Source organism: Prionailurus viverrinus, chromosome D2, assembly GCF_022837055.1.
Source record: "Prionailurus viverrinus isolate Anna chromosome D2, UM_Priviv_1.0, whole genome shotgun sequence".
Classification (NCBI taxonomy): domain Eukaryota; kingdom Metazoa; phylum Chordata; class Mammalia; order Carnivora; family Felidae; genus Prionailurus; species Prionailurus viverrinus.
Window position 1 is genome coordinate 28,755,037 of NC_062571.1, and position 14,663 is coordinate 28,769,699.

Genomic DNA, 14,663 nt, shown 5'->3' on the forward strand with positions numbered 1-14,663 from the left:
ATTATGGTCCTTTGAGGCCTAATATGAAGATGATGTTTTCGAAAATTAAAGCCTCACAAAATTGAAGAAAAGTGAGAGCCAAATTTTAAGTTAATTCAAATGCATTGACTCTTTTTTTTAGTGTTTCCACAGCTTATTTATAAATTATTTTGGAGAATTGTTGATCCTATTCCCAAAAGCTGACCCACAGACGCAGCTGATGGCTTCACCATCCCTCTAGTTGCTCAGCTCATAAAATAGGAATTATCTTTAATCTCTCTCTTTATCTCCACTTCTAATCCATTAGAAAACTCCTGTAAATTTTACCTAAGCATATATCCAGTAATTAGCCAATTCTCATCATTTTCACTGTTTCCACACTGGTCGAAGCCACCATCATCTCTCTCCTAGATTGGTACAATGGCCTCCTTACTGACCTCCCTGCTTTTATTATTGTCCTTTTAGAGTTTATTCCCATAACAGCAGTGTGAGTGATCCTTTCAATGGGTAACTTGATCATAGCTTTACTCTGCACAAAATCTTGAGTTGGTTCCCAGTTTTCTCCAAAATAAAGTCAAAGTTTTTTCAATAGCATATGAAGCCCTCTATGACCCAGGACCTAGTACCTCTCTGACTTCATCTCCAATTCCTCTACCCTTACTTTCTCCATTCTAGACCGATTGGCCTGTTTGCTATTCATTGAACATATGATCTGCACCCACCGGAAGGCCTTTAGACAAGCCACCCCCCATATACATTTAAGGTCAACAACCTCATCTCCTTCGAGGGTTTGCTCAAAAAGCCACTTTTTCTTAGTGGCCCTAACCATCCCAATTTAACATTACAAGAAACGGACTTTTAACCATAGAGAACAAACTGATGGTTACCAGAGGGAAGGTAGGTGGGGTGGGGGTGGGGGGTTTAATTAGGTGATGGGGATTAAGGAATGTACTTGTGATGAGCACCAGCTATTGTATGTAAGTGTTGAATCACTAAATTCTAAACCTGAAATTAACATTACACTGTGTGTTAACTAACAAGGTTTAAATAAAAACTTTATAATTTACCTCACCCTCTATACTCCCAATCGTCCCTAATCTCACTTTTCTTTTTTCTATAGTACCTGTTACCTAATAATATGTTATTTATGTTTTTGTTCATGCCATCCTTTTAAAATAAATGCTTATATCTTTGTTTTGTACACTGATGTATTCTAAGTGTCTGGACCAGCATCTAGTACATAGTGAGTACCCAAACTATGTATTTGTTTAATGCATGAAATCTCTAAGACCAACCCATTGTTAATATATCACTACATCTTCTTTAAACCCTGATTTTCTAATTTTTTTGGCAATTCAGTTTCATATTGTACTGAAATTGGACACTATACACTGAGATTGAATTTATTTACCCAATTTAAACAAAATATGTGCAGTTATTTGAAGTACTATAAATACAGTTTTGAAAAGTCTTTAGGTGAATGACTATGCTTTATAATTGTGTAAATCATTAAGGTTCTAGATTCATTTGGGAATATTTAACTTGTCAGGTAGTTTATGGTTTGTTTCTGCATGTGGTTTAAACATATAATGTAGTATAAATTTGATTCTGTTGAAAGGCAAATCAGAACTAATCATCTTGTTATAGTCAACAAGTAAAAGGAGGGTAAACTTAATGCAATAGCATATTACTACAATATTTTAGAACATAAAGTTGTTTTCTATTTCTTTTGAAAGACCACTCTATGTTTTGGGGCTAATTTCGGCAGCTTCAAGTATTAGTCTCCTTTGAATTGTATTATTTTATTTTGGGATTTTTCCACACCCCATGAATGGTCTTCCTCCATGCTCCTGATTACATTGAATCAAGACAGACCTGGTGGTGATGCCAGCTTAGGGGCTAGTGGCAATGTAGGGGCCACACAGAGTACTTGGAGTCAGACCCAGTCCAAGAAAGGCACCTGATTACTACTGAGAAAGAAACCAATGATCAATATTAAAGAGGAAATATCAATTATGAGATTAAAGGGGTGAATGTGAAGTCAGAACTATGGAGCAAGATAAGATCAGAAGCCAAGGTATCAGAAAAATGGCTGAAAACTAAGGTATGGAACACAGCAAAAAATGTTATTCATCATAAATAATTCAAGATTTCTCCCAGGAAAAACAAAGTGAGAGAATTACATTCTCAGTGGGCTCCTCTGTGTTCCTGTCACCAGGGAATGAGGGGAAAAAGAAGCAGCACGAAGTTGATCGGACCTCCAGCCATCATAGAGAAGCTCTCTGTAGCTGTTAGGCAAAACAGACATCTCAAAGGCTACTTTCCATAGAGAAGCAAGGAAAGTAAGGAGAAAAATCAGAGGCTCCCAAGCAATGAAGATATGAGAGGGGGGGTTTATAGATATGATTTCCTTCGGTATGTTTTAATAGATACAAGTTGTCAAGCCCCATTTGGGATGTGAGATGATAAAAGTTGTAACATGTCAAAGGGAATATTCAAAGATATATTTATTGTTCTTATGCCACTTGTGATTTAACCATGAAAATGAGATATCTACATAAAAAGTGAAGATCACTTGCTGACCATCTAAATATTTCCACTTTCTAGTTTCTTGCCTTTTTTACACACACTCTTTAAGAACACTTTCTCCAAAATTGTATCCAATATCATTGACTCAGGAACTGCAGAAATCAATCCCATGTACCCAAGATTAGCATTACACACCCAGTTTGTCTTATATCAAATGTAATTGTGACCCCCATAAAAATGTATTTATTTAATAACAGAATGTCTATTATGTGTCAAGTACTGTTCCAGGTATTAGAGAAACTGAAGTAGACAAAACACAACCTTCATCCTCATTGAACTTGCATCACAATGTCATAAACTTTTATACCCTCTCTTCCTACTAGGGGAACATTTATTATTTTTAATCACTCCCTTACAGTGCATTTCTTAAACTTACTTGTCCATCAATGTTGATAAGTGCAGCCTCTTCCATCCCATGAATCAGAATCTTGGAGGGAAGACTGAGAAATTTATCTTTTTAACAAGCTCTCTGGGGGCTTTATATGCAATGATACCATGATAATTTGGGGGGGGGACCACTGCCCTTTTCATAGCATACTATCAGAGGAATTGGTGATTTCATTGGACTATTTCTGTGGGACCCCTTTGATTGTCATGACTAACATTCTTGGAGAATGTGAAATTTCTCATTGTGAGAGAATCTGAAAGCTCTCTGAGGTTTTCCACAGCCAATTCCCCTAACAAAGACTAACAAAGCAAACTTTTTCAGGTATACTATTTATGTTCAAACAAAATGATTTTCTCTATGTGACAGATGTTACTATATTCTGCTTTAGGGAAGAAAAGAATCAAACATTAATTATGATCTGGTTATGATCCATAGAACCAAAAGATTCATTTTAAAGATAAAGTTGAAATGATGGAGATTTAGAAAGTTCTCTTGTTAAAAGAAGGTAAGACTGAATGAATCCTAGAAATCCATTGTGAACAATATAAATATTTTCATTGAAGAGGCTTTATGTGAGTTAATGATAGTATAGTCAATATTCAGTACTAAACAATATGCAATGACAGCAAATAAAGTTGATATTCCAATAACAGCTAACACAGGTTTATCATGTCCACACACTATTCTAAGTACTTTACAGATATTAAGTTGACAATTCTCTAACCTTCTATGGAATGTTTTTTTTTTGTTATCATACTTATTTTGTAGAAGAGAAAATGAGGCATACAGAAGATAAGTAACCTGTCGTGGCCAAAATTTGATCTGAGGTGCAAAAATCCATACTCTTAATCACTAGACTAAACTGCTTCTCATTAGTTTTTTTAACACTTCTTCAAAGAATCATACCAAAGAAGTTTATACAAAACTAGGAATCAAGAATTTTATTATTTTATTTTATTTTATTTTATTTTATTTTATTTTATTTTATTTTATTTTATTATGTTTTATCACAGCTTCCTTGCCCCAGTGTCCTCATCAGCCTAATTTTCATCTGACTCATTTTAAGATGAAGATAACATTGTTGTTGAAGCATGATCATCTAGTGGTTAGAGGTTCTAGTCTGAGAGAGGTACGGTTTTGAATCTCAGCTCTGCCACTTACTAACATTATGAATTTCAGCAAGTTCCTTCTCCAAGTCTCAGTTTCCTCATCTTTAAAATGAAGGTTATAATGGGACCTACATCATAATATTGTTTAGAGATACAAGATAGCTCATTTACAACAACTTAGGAAGTGTTCGATAAATATTATTAGCAGCATCTAATAAATGGACAACAAATAGCAGCATCAGTAAACTGAACCAAATGATCTCTTGATTCTTCTACTTGCACTAAAAAGAGTTTCTCTTCTAATTACAAATGATAGCAACCAAAACATCAAATTCAGCCATAAGTCATTAAACCAATTATTTCTTTTGTAGGAAAACCAGAAAGGCTATTGGACACATTAATTTATATGTCATTAGTTATCCCCTCTATTCCAAAATGTGTTCTAGCATCCTGAGACACCTTGCATAATACAATCACTGTGACTCCAAGGGGTCAAATGGGCAGGCAGTTAATGCTTCTCTGTGAAAAGCTCAGTAACTCACTTTATAAATTTCAGCTCAAAGCCTATGTTGAGGTGAAGAAAAATTGACATTCGGTCTGTGAACTTAATGTCAAGCTCCAGAAAAACTCTAGGCAGTACATGATTAGCGATTAAGGGGACGCAGACAATAAAGACATTGCCAAATTGTAAAACAAGACTCGGAAATTACAGAAAATGTTGCTAGTTATTGATTACGGTGACCATTCAGTTCCCATTGAGCCACCCAAAAGAATCATTCATTTTCCAGCAGAGAGCCTGCTCATTTGCAAGATAAAAGAGAGGCATTTCTGCACATGCCCATAATGTTCTTCACCACTGGGGGCAGCTTTACATAAGACTGCATTCACTGAAACCAAAGCAACAGTCCGAGCAGCTTTCAGAATGACAGTCTGCAGAAGTGAGCTGAGCGTGTGTGCGGTACGGGGCTCTCCTGCCTCCTGGGCTCCAACGCAGCTCTGTGGCTGAAGTGGGTGCTCACCACCAGAATGCTGGGCTATGGAATACAGATGTGGCAGCTCAGGTAGCCCCACGTTGCCGGGAGGAATACATCATGCTTTCCGATAAGAAGAAATTGTAGAAGCCAGTTTTTGTGTTTTTTTTTAACGACCCCCCCCCCCAAAAAAAAACTGTAAAGATGCAAAAACGTAATATCCACGAAGATCCTATTACCTAGGAAGATTTTGATGTTTTGCTACAAATGCGGTATTGGAATTTATTTGTTCTTGGAGTGTTCTGCGTGGCTGGCAAAGAATAATGTTCCAAAATCGGTCCATCTCCCAAGGGGTCCAATTTTTCTTCCTGGGTGTCAGCGAGCCCTGACTCACTACAGTGCAGCTGACAGGGGCTGTCATGCAAGTGGCCCCTTAAGCCAAAGCAAAAGACCTAAGGACGACCTTTGAACAATACAAAGGATGGGTATGTTTTGTCATTTTTCTTCTTTCCTTCTTAAAAAAAAAAACAAAAACAAAAACAAAAACAAAACCCTTTAGTCTGTGTTGTAATTCTGCCTTAATTATTTTAGAGATTACCTTTCTGTCCTTAAGACTATAAATTCAATTGCTTAGTGGACACGTTTCCTTGCTTAACTACTAAAAAAAAAAAAACCCTTAAAACAATTCTGTTTACATTTCATGGAGGTGATATTTGATATTAAATGTTGTTATTTAGATTTAAATTTTTAAAAAAGAAAATACATGCCTATTTTTGCTTGATTAAAAATAAATGAATTCCTTTTTGGGGGGATAACTTTTCTAAGTTGTTTTTATTTCCAGGTTTCAATGTAATTAGGCTACTGAGCGGATCAGCTGTAGCACTGGTTATAGCCCCCACTGTCTTACTGACAATGCTTTCTTCTGCCGAACGAGGATGCCCTAAGGGCTGTAGGTGTGAAGGCAAAATGGTATATTGTGAATCTCAGAAATTACAGGAGATACCCTCAAGTATATCTGCTGGTTGCTTAGGTTTGTCCCTTCGCTATAACAGCCTTCAAAAACTTAAGTATAATCAATTTAAAGGGCTCAACCAGCTCACCTGGCTGTACCTTGACCATAACCATATCAGCAATATTGATGAGAATGCTTTTAATGGAATACGCAGACTCAAAGAGTTGATTCTGAGTTCCAACAGAATCTCCTATTTTCTCAACAATACCTTCAGACCTGTGACAAATTTAAGGAACTTGGATCTGTCCTATAATCAGCTGCATTCTCTGGGATCTGAACAGTTTCGGGGCTTGCGGAAGCTGCTGAGTTTACATTTACGGTCTAACTCCCTGAGAACCATCCCTGTGCGAATATTCCAAGACTGCCGCAATCTGGAACTTTTGGACCTGGGATATAACCGGATCCGAAGTTTAGCCAGGAATGTCTTTGCTGGCATGATCAGACTCAAAGAACTTCACCTGGAGCACAATCAATTTTCTAAGCTCAACCTGGCCCTTTTTCCAAGGTTGGTGAGCCTTCAGAACCTTTACTTGCAGTGGAATAAAATCAGTGTCATAGGACAGACCATGTCCTGGACCTGGAGCTCGTTACAAAGGCTTGATTTGTCAGGCAATGAGATTGAAGCTTTTAGTGGACCTAGTGTTTTCCAGTGTGTCCCAAATCTGCAGCGCCTCAACCTGGATTCCAATAAGCTCACATTTATTGGTCAAGAGATTTTGGATTCTTGGATATCTCTCAATGACATCAGTCTTGCCGGGAATATATGGGAATGCAGCAGAAATATTTGTTCTCTGGTAAATTGGCTGAAAAGTTTTAAAGGTCTGAGGGAGAATACAATTATCTGTGCCAGTCCCAAAGAGCTGCAAGGAGTAAACGTGATCGATGCAGTGAAGAACTACAGCATCTGTGGCAAAAGTACCACGGAGAGGTTTGATCTGGCCAGGGCTCTCCCAAAGCCGACATTTAAGCCTAAACTCCCCAGGCCGAAGCACGAGAGCAAACCCCCTCTGCCCCCCACGGTGGGAGCCACGGAGCCTGGCCCAGAGACTGATGCTGACACTGAGCACATCTCTTTCCATAAAATCATCGCAGGGAGCGTGGCCCTTTTCCTGTCTGTGCTCGTCATCCTGCTCGTTATCTACGTGTCATGGAAGCGGTACCCTGCGAGCATGAAGCAGCTGCAGCAGCGCTCCCTCATGCGAAGGCACAGGAAAAAGAAAAGACAGTCCCTAAAGCAAATGACTCCCAGCACCCAGGAATTTTATGTAGATTACAAACCCACCAACACGGAGACCAGCGAGATGCTGCTGAATGGGACGGGACCCTGCACCTATAACAAATCAGGCTCCAGGGAGTGTGAGGTATGAACCATTGTGATAAAAGCGCTCTTAAAAGCTAGGAAATAAGTGGTGCTTTATTGAACTCTGGTGACTATAAAGGGAACGTGGTGCCCCCTCCCCTTCCCTCTCCCTCCTGCTTTGCTGGCAAGGTCCTTCCTGGTCCATTTTAGTACATTCATAATACTGGTCATTTTCCTCTGGTACAAAATCAACCCACTGAAATTTAAATACCACAATCAATGCAAAGCTCAAACTCTGGTTTAATAGAATGCCTATTGTATAAGACTCTTGATTGATTGCATTAATATCTCACTTGTTTTAAGATAAAACTTCTTTCATAAGTAGTCCCCCACCTCTGCTGTTATTTGCCTTGGGGTGGGACCAAATCTACAGTTCTAGAAGGTTTGTAGTTCACTGGTGAATCAAGGAAAAAGTGAATGATCCCAGGTACTTGAAGCTTGAACTGATTCCAGGAGAATGCTTGACTACAGGAACAATTAGAAACAGAGCCTAAAAACACTGTCTGGCTTAAAAAGAAAATTGAAGGAAACTATCAAATGATGGTGCTGGGTTAAAGAAGCACCACGGGCAGTTTCCAGAGGTGTTTGAATTACAGTAAAGCAAGCCTAGGGAAAAGTGTTGAAGGGTTAAAATGCTGCAAATAGACAACTGAAAAATGTGAGGAGATGGTAAAAAATACAAAGTTTTAGACTTGAAGCCTTATCTCTGAAATCCATTCTTGTAAAATCAAATCAGAGTTTTCACTGTCAATTTCTCCTAGCCTTTAATTAGCCTAAATTTAAAAAGAATTTTTTTAATTAAATAACCACGAAGCAAATTTTAGGAGGCAGATTTCTCCACTGTTCCTCACCTTAGGGAGTTTTCAGAGATGAGGCTTGCAAATGGGAAGGCAGCTTGCTATTTGCTTGTGGCTGGGAGCTTACCAGAATTTCTTTCCAGTTCTTTCAAGGACTCTAATGTAGTGAGTGGAATCTTTAGCTCTGTCTGTTCTTCTGTCTGGGATTTGTAAGACAGTCCTGTTGTGTTCCATTATGTGTCCTGCACACACTAGTCCCCTAATGACTGACACTTCATTCAGAGGCATAAGAGAGAACACATTCCAAGACATGCCTTCCACCAACAGCTTCACTGAAAAGAATGATTTTGATAACGCCTTAATAAAGGTATAAAATCTTAGAGGAAAAAATACCAACCCAATGGCAGTTGTCTTTTGCTTTTCTATTGTTGACATTACAGTGTCCCTATGTTCATCTATATTGTGAACTCATCCATCAGTATGAATCTGTACGGACCCTGCTGGCAATCTGCAAACTGCATGCATGTTTTTATGTCGTAGGTGAAAGTTTATTGACTGCAGCACAAATATCATGCCTTCTGTATTTAAGTAACTTTGACCACAGTTCATTAAGATTTTAGAAAAATGTTTTTGGTCTGTATTGTATCCTCTTTCAACCTCCAAAATGAACAATCCTATTACAGGAGCAAAAATCAGGAATTGCAACATTGAGTCTGTTTCATTTAATTTGGCTTGCCAAGCCCCATATCTTTAACCACGTCCCTGTTCTTTCAAAACAAAATCACTGCAGCAAAAAAGAAAAAGTGGATGGCTATTTTTTAACCAGCTTTTTTATATAGTTTGAAGTCTTTTCATATGCTGAGAGGAAAAACCTAGGCAAGTCACCATGAAATATAATTGCAAGGAAGCCAGATTATAAAAATCATACTTTTATAAGCAATAAAGGAAAGGGGACATTTAAAGTGGATTTCTCAAAGTACTATGATTTTGATTAAATCTTAAAAGAGATGCCAGTTCAGAAAAGCATCATAGCTACAATATATTTACCCAGGATAATTGTTGAATGTATACTTATTAATGGTAAATAGTCACAGATTCCCAATTGATTAATAATGCAGATACTTCCTTACAGTACTATGAACTGGATGACTGAGCCTACTGTGATGTTTTTCACTGAAGTTGTAATTTTGCATTTTTCATATAATGTCAGTAAATACATATTCCATTTCAAAAAGAAAATTTCTTTGATCAGCCTCATTTTTATCTGTACTAAAGATGATTGTATTAATTAAATGCAGTGTTAAAGTGAAAAAGCCCATTTCTATTCTTTGACTTGACCTTTTGCCTCATTTGTCACAGATACCAAATAAATTCAGGCAAGGTATATTTGTACTTATCTTTCTGAATTCTTGCAGATCTCACTGCTGTGATCCTACTGGTATATATAAGATATGTTTGTTGTATTGAAAGTGTTTCTAAAATTCAAAGCCACTTCATGTGTTAGATTAAATAAATGACCAACGTTTTAAAGGCTGGTCATTTTTTAACGCCTAAATTTATTTATAAATTCAATAATAGAACCAAAATAAAATCCCTTAGATTTTAAATGTTATTTGATTCAGGATATGAAATATTTCTTAAAAAGAACCACCACCACCCCCAAACTTTGGGAATGAAGCTACCCTAGCTCTCAGGATCTTCTGATCACAAATATATAACTCTTGTAGGCTAGACAATAACTAGTTCACCACCATGAATTTAACAAAGTCAACTTGGTCAATGCTCTCCTGCTCAAAAGTTGTTGTTCTCACCCTGACTGCATGGCACTTTCTGGACTACATACTGTAAGTCTATTTTCATTCAGTATTTCAAACTCATTGTATATTAGAGAAATATAATTGGTATTCCATTTTCTATTCCAAATTTACATGAAGTATCTGACTTCCCTCAAAGGTGACAACAGTTAAATAAACAGCCTGACCTATTGAACTACACAACACAGATGCGTCAATGCAGAATGGATTCAGTCAATACTTTGAATGCTTTACCAGAGAGAGAAGAAATGCAGTTTAGTCACTGAACTGCATGTTATTCCCCCCATTTTTATGAGCCCCAGTACACAGTGCTACTGCAGCACGGCTTTAACAGTCCCAGTGCCACAGTCTTCTAAGCAATACTTATGCAATATATATTCCTTTTAAATGAGTTTATATTTTCCAAGACTGTTGACATTACATTTTTTCAAAAAATTTAAACCATTTTTTACTTGATTTGGTGAGTCAACTCTCTAAGTATACAGGCAATAAACTGTATTTCTGTGGAGCAGGAGTGACCTCCAGTGGCCAGTTGGACTAACCACAGTTATTCATACACCTATTCAGTGTTTCTAATCCTGAATCCTTATGTAAACATGATTTAAAACATATATTTTTTGATCTGTGAATCAGATTCGGATTTTATTTAATTCATCTCTCTGGTAAATATAGTGTAATTTTTTAAGTTATATTTTGCATATTGACTTACTTAGTAATTAGCCTAGAGGCCACAAGAACTGGTACGGAGGGCTAGAAATGTGTCCATAGATGAAGAGCAAGTAAGAATGTCCTAAGAATAGATAAGAAATTCTTTAAAGTATTTATACTCATTGGCATTGCCCAGATATTCTGAAATTTTCATTAAATGGGTTAATATTTTCCATAGGCAGGATACTGAAATATAATGTAATTTAGATTCAGAAAGACAAATTTCCATATTAATATTGAAAGAATCAGCATCAGTTATTTACTAGTCCATAGGAATATCTGAGCTATCAGGTGAGGGAGGCCTCCCCTTCAGCTCTAGAACTCTCCAGTTTCTTGATCATGCCAGTGACCTGTGCTTTGCCCCAGTGCTCTCCCCAACCCTCCCCCTTCTCAGCCATCTGAACACTGGTTCTATTAGGCTCTCTGACAATGATGTTACAGTCTAAGAGGTGATGATTCATGGATAATGAAATTATGCTCTCCTTCTGAGGAAGGATAATGCAGAGTCAGATTCGTAAATTTGGCAAGGGATATTACGATGTTGTAGGTGCATGAAATATCCTCTCTTCCCTTGACATTTACCAAGAAAAGAACTTAAATAGTTTATTTAACATGTGGATTAGACTAGCATCAGAAACAAGCATCCAGCCATGAAGCCTAAGAAAAAATGAGTTCCAGATATGACAAATGAGAATTGAGCCATGAGAAATAAAAAACTCAGAAACTGTGTTGTTTCTTCCATTCCCTTTTCCCTGAGTTCTCATTGGTATCTGGATCTGTAGCAAACCCACAGAGTTTTTCTGTACTTGTACTTTCATACCTGCCTATGTTAAAAATCAGACAAGGTTAGAAGAAACCATGAACATGAACTATAGGAGTAAATGTGAATTACAAACATTGTAAGAGAAACAGAATTGATGGAAGTTAAATAGCTTGTAGTAAATGACTCTTGAAAACTAAGAAAAAATAATATATAGGTGAAAGTGAGTTCACCTAATCTAACTGTAATAGCTTACAGAACTGGACCCAAATTTTGCTTCATCTCCAAAGCATCGGTGATTTTTCCATACTTGTGTAGAATAAAATAGAAATATTACTCAGAAAATCTACATAAATCTAGTTTACAGTTCTTTTTTATGGTACAGTATGGGCCTTAGATTCAAGTTTCTCTGACATTTGCTAATCTAATGATTTGAGGCAAATTTCTTAGCTTTTCTCAATTTCAAGTTCCCCATCTGTAAATGGGCACGTATTATTGACTTCACATGGTTATTGAAAGAACACAACTAGAGAAGTACTCTGCTAACTCTACAATGGCAAATGCTTTTTCTTTTCAAAGAGCACTTGGTGAGATACTCAGGTGTGGTTGCTGGTGTTCTATGTCTGACCTGGGGCAAAAGATATCACTAACCTCTATGTTACAGAAGCCCAAAACCATTTTACATGAATGCGAATTCTGAGACCAGGAAGCTACTCTAGAGCTTAGTTTGTCTTTGACCTTTACTTTCCATAAATCAAAGTTTCTTCAACCCCATGTTATCAGAGTCTAGGAGTTTATTAATAATGATCACAATGTATACTAGACATAAAATAAAGATACCAACTAGAGAACAATGAACCAAAAGCTTATCAAAGTAAATAAAAATTCTAACTGTGTACCAAATCAGGTCATTATAGTGAGGACTTTCAAACAACATAGGTTAACTGTCCATCCCTTTTCTAGTATCAATATTTTGAGCGCTTGTTGTTTATCATTTATGGCAAGATGACATCATTATTGAACAAAAAGTAATTGCTCATAACTTGTTACAGCAGGGTTAGCATACGTTCCAGGTATCAATCACATGACATCTACTTTGTTTCTTTGTTTTCCCCAAAGACTATCCAAAATCTTCTCCTAATACAGAAATTGCTATCATCTTTATCAATTACTGTCACTGAAAATCCCTGTATTAAAAAAAGCATAAAAACACAAAGGCTTTTTTTTGTGAGTAGCACCCTATTCACTTAGGCAAATTAAATACTATTCTTTGTTGGCCTTTCATCAAATAAATGACCAATGTAATCACAAATCTTTCTCCACTGGATGCAGCTTGTCTTACCAAAAATGATGTACATGAATTTCCAAAATTCTTATAATTGAAATAGACAAACTAGCTGTTGCTTTTTGACAGCTAAGTTTCTTTGAAATCTCTCAAGTACAGAGAGAAGGTAGTAGTTTTTCAGTGGAAAAAGTATTGGTGAATTTTATGCTGTTTTACTTTCATAGGATTATTGGTGGATGTTCTTGAGTTAGGTCTTCTAAATATGTAAGAAGAATTCCAGGAATACAGACTATCTGAGTCACAATGTAAGACTAAGCAGAGGCAGTCTATTTTACAACTGTACTTTCTAATGACAAAACCCCATATGCAATAATAATCCATTTTATTGAAAAAAAGTAAAAGAGCTTCTATCTTATCCTATCCAGCAAATGTTGTAATGAAAATTGGTAACTTTCTTGACAATTCTTGATATTTTCCTTTTATTTGTCAGGGGATCCCACTCCCTATCCCCCAAGAAGAAATTTCCTTTATACCTTTCTCCCACCCTTAAACTGTTGCTACTTACTTCACATATGCAAAAAAATTGTTTTATCTCACCAAACACAGTCTTCCTTCATAGAAACCAACACAATTTGGTCACCTCACTCAGAGGAGTCACCTATCTCTAATAAAACTAAAAAATAAATTATGAAACAAGATTTAAGTCTGGCTGAAATATAGTTGAATCATGGGTTAGCAAAGCATTAAAGCCTACTTCTATTTTCCTTCTTAATTACCTACTAGAAAACAAAATATAGGACTTTATATATGGGAGTGTCCAACTACATTCCACCAATCAAAAACATTTATACCAACAATCAGAATTTTTGTCTTCTCAGGAATAAAATGCAAATTGGCGGGGGGGGGGGCTCACATATAAAATGATAAGGCAAATTCTACATTTAGCAAAGGCAATTTCTGTTAAAGCTTCATTGCACTAATTGGATCTGTTCAGGGTGTAAAATACATGTTGCCACTGAAGAGCAAAGGACTTCATTAAATACAAATCCTTATTCAGCACTCTTGGGGCTCAAACTTATTAATGAAGTGGGGGTAAAAAAATGTTCTTAGACAATGGATAAACTATATGATAGTGAGGCTATACTATCAAGTGGTATTCATGGCTTCAACTGGGTGATCGCCAAATGTAGGTAAAAATTGGTTCATGGCATTAATATTGATCTGTTATACACAGTCTGAAAGAAGGAACATGCTTACCCCTTCCCCATTTAAAGCAAACAACCAGAATCTCACAAGAATATTTAAAGGAAACTTGTAGAATATACCATGATGAGGCTGAAGCAGTAGGGTAACTTTAAAAACCTCTGATAAAAGCATTATAGGATCACAACAGTGAAAATCCTCTAAGGAGTTTAAAAACTAACTCATCACTTAAGGGTCAGTGTTGGCTTGTACTCATTGATTTGTTAAAGGGGCTTTGCACAATTTGTACAAAATTTTAAAGTGACAAGGCATAAATACTTGATGGAGATCCTACCATTTATCCAGTGGAAGGTTAGGTAACATCACTAAATGATGACTAAAATAGAATAAAGATCTGTTTAATACAGCACAGGCAATATTATATATCATGTTTTCCACCAAACAAGGCATGTTGTAGATGTTTAGAAGGAAAATGCGTATCCATCCTAAAAGGTGATAATTCACATTTTTTATGTGAATTCACATTTGTGAATGTATGTGTATTCTTGTGTAATGGAGTCCTTATGTGCCAGGAGTGTCTATGCAGGGCTTTTTTGTTTATTTATTTTTAATGTAAGAAGAGTCCTTAGATTGACTCTGTTTTCCTCAAAGTTTTATCCATTACTCCTATACCTTGTCCCTTCTTTAC

General features: G+C 36.6%; 2 protein-coding genes across 2 annotated transcripts in view; one reads left to right on the plus strand and one right to left on the minus strand.

Annotated features, from left to right (window-relative positions):
* CTNNA3 (catenin alpha 3) overlaps positions 1-14,663 on the minus strand; it is a 1,798,979-nt gene that overhangs the window by 987,816 nt on the left and 796,500 nt on the right. The gene's annotated exons all lie outside the window — the stretch shown is intronic.
* The window catches only part of LRRTM3 (leucine rich repeat transmembrane neuronal 3), a 167,447-nt gene that overhangs the window by 3,894 nt on the left and 148,890 nt on the right, over positions 1-14,663 (plus strand). Inside the window, exon 2 of the mRNA XM_047825962.1 lies at positions 5,878-7,409. Coding sequence (XP_047681918.1) covers positions 5,878-7,409 — 1,532 coding nt within the window. The remainder of the gene's footprint in view (positions 1-5,877; positions 7,410-14,663) is intronic.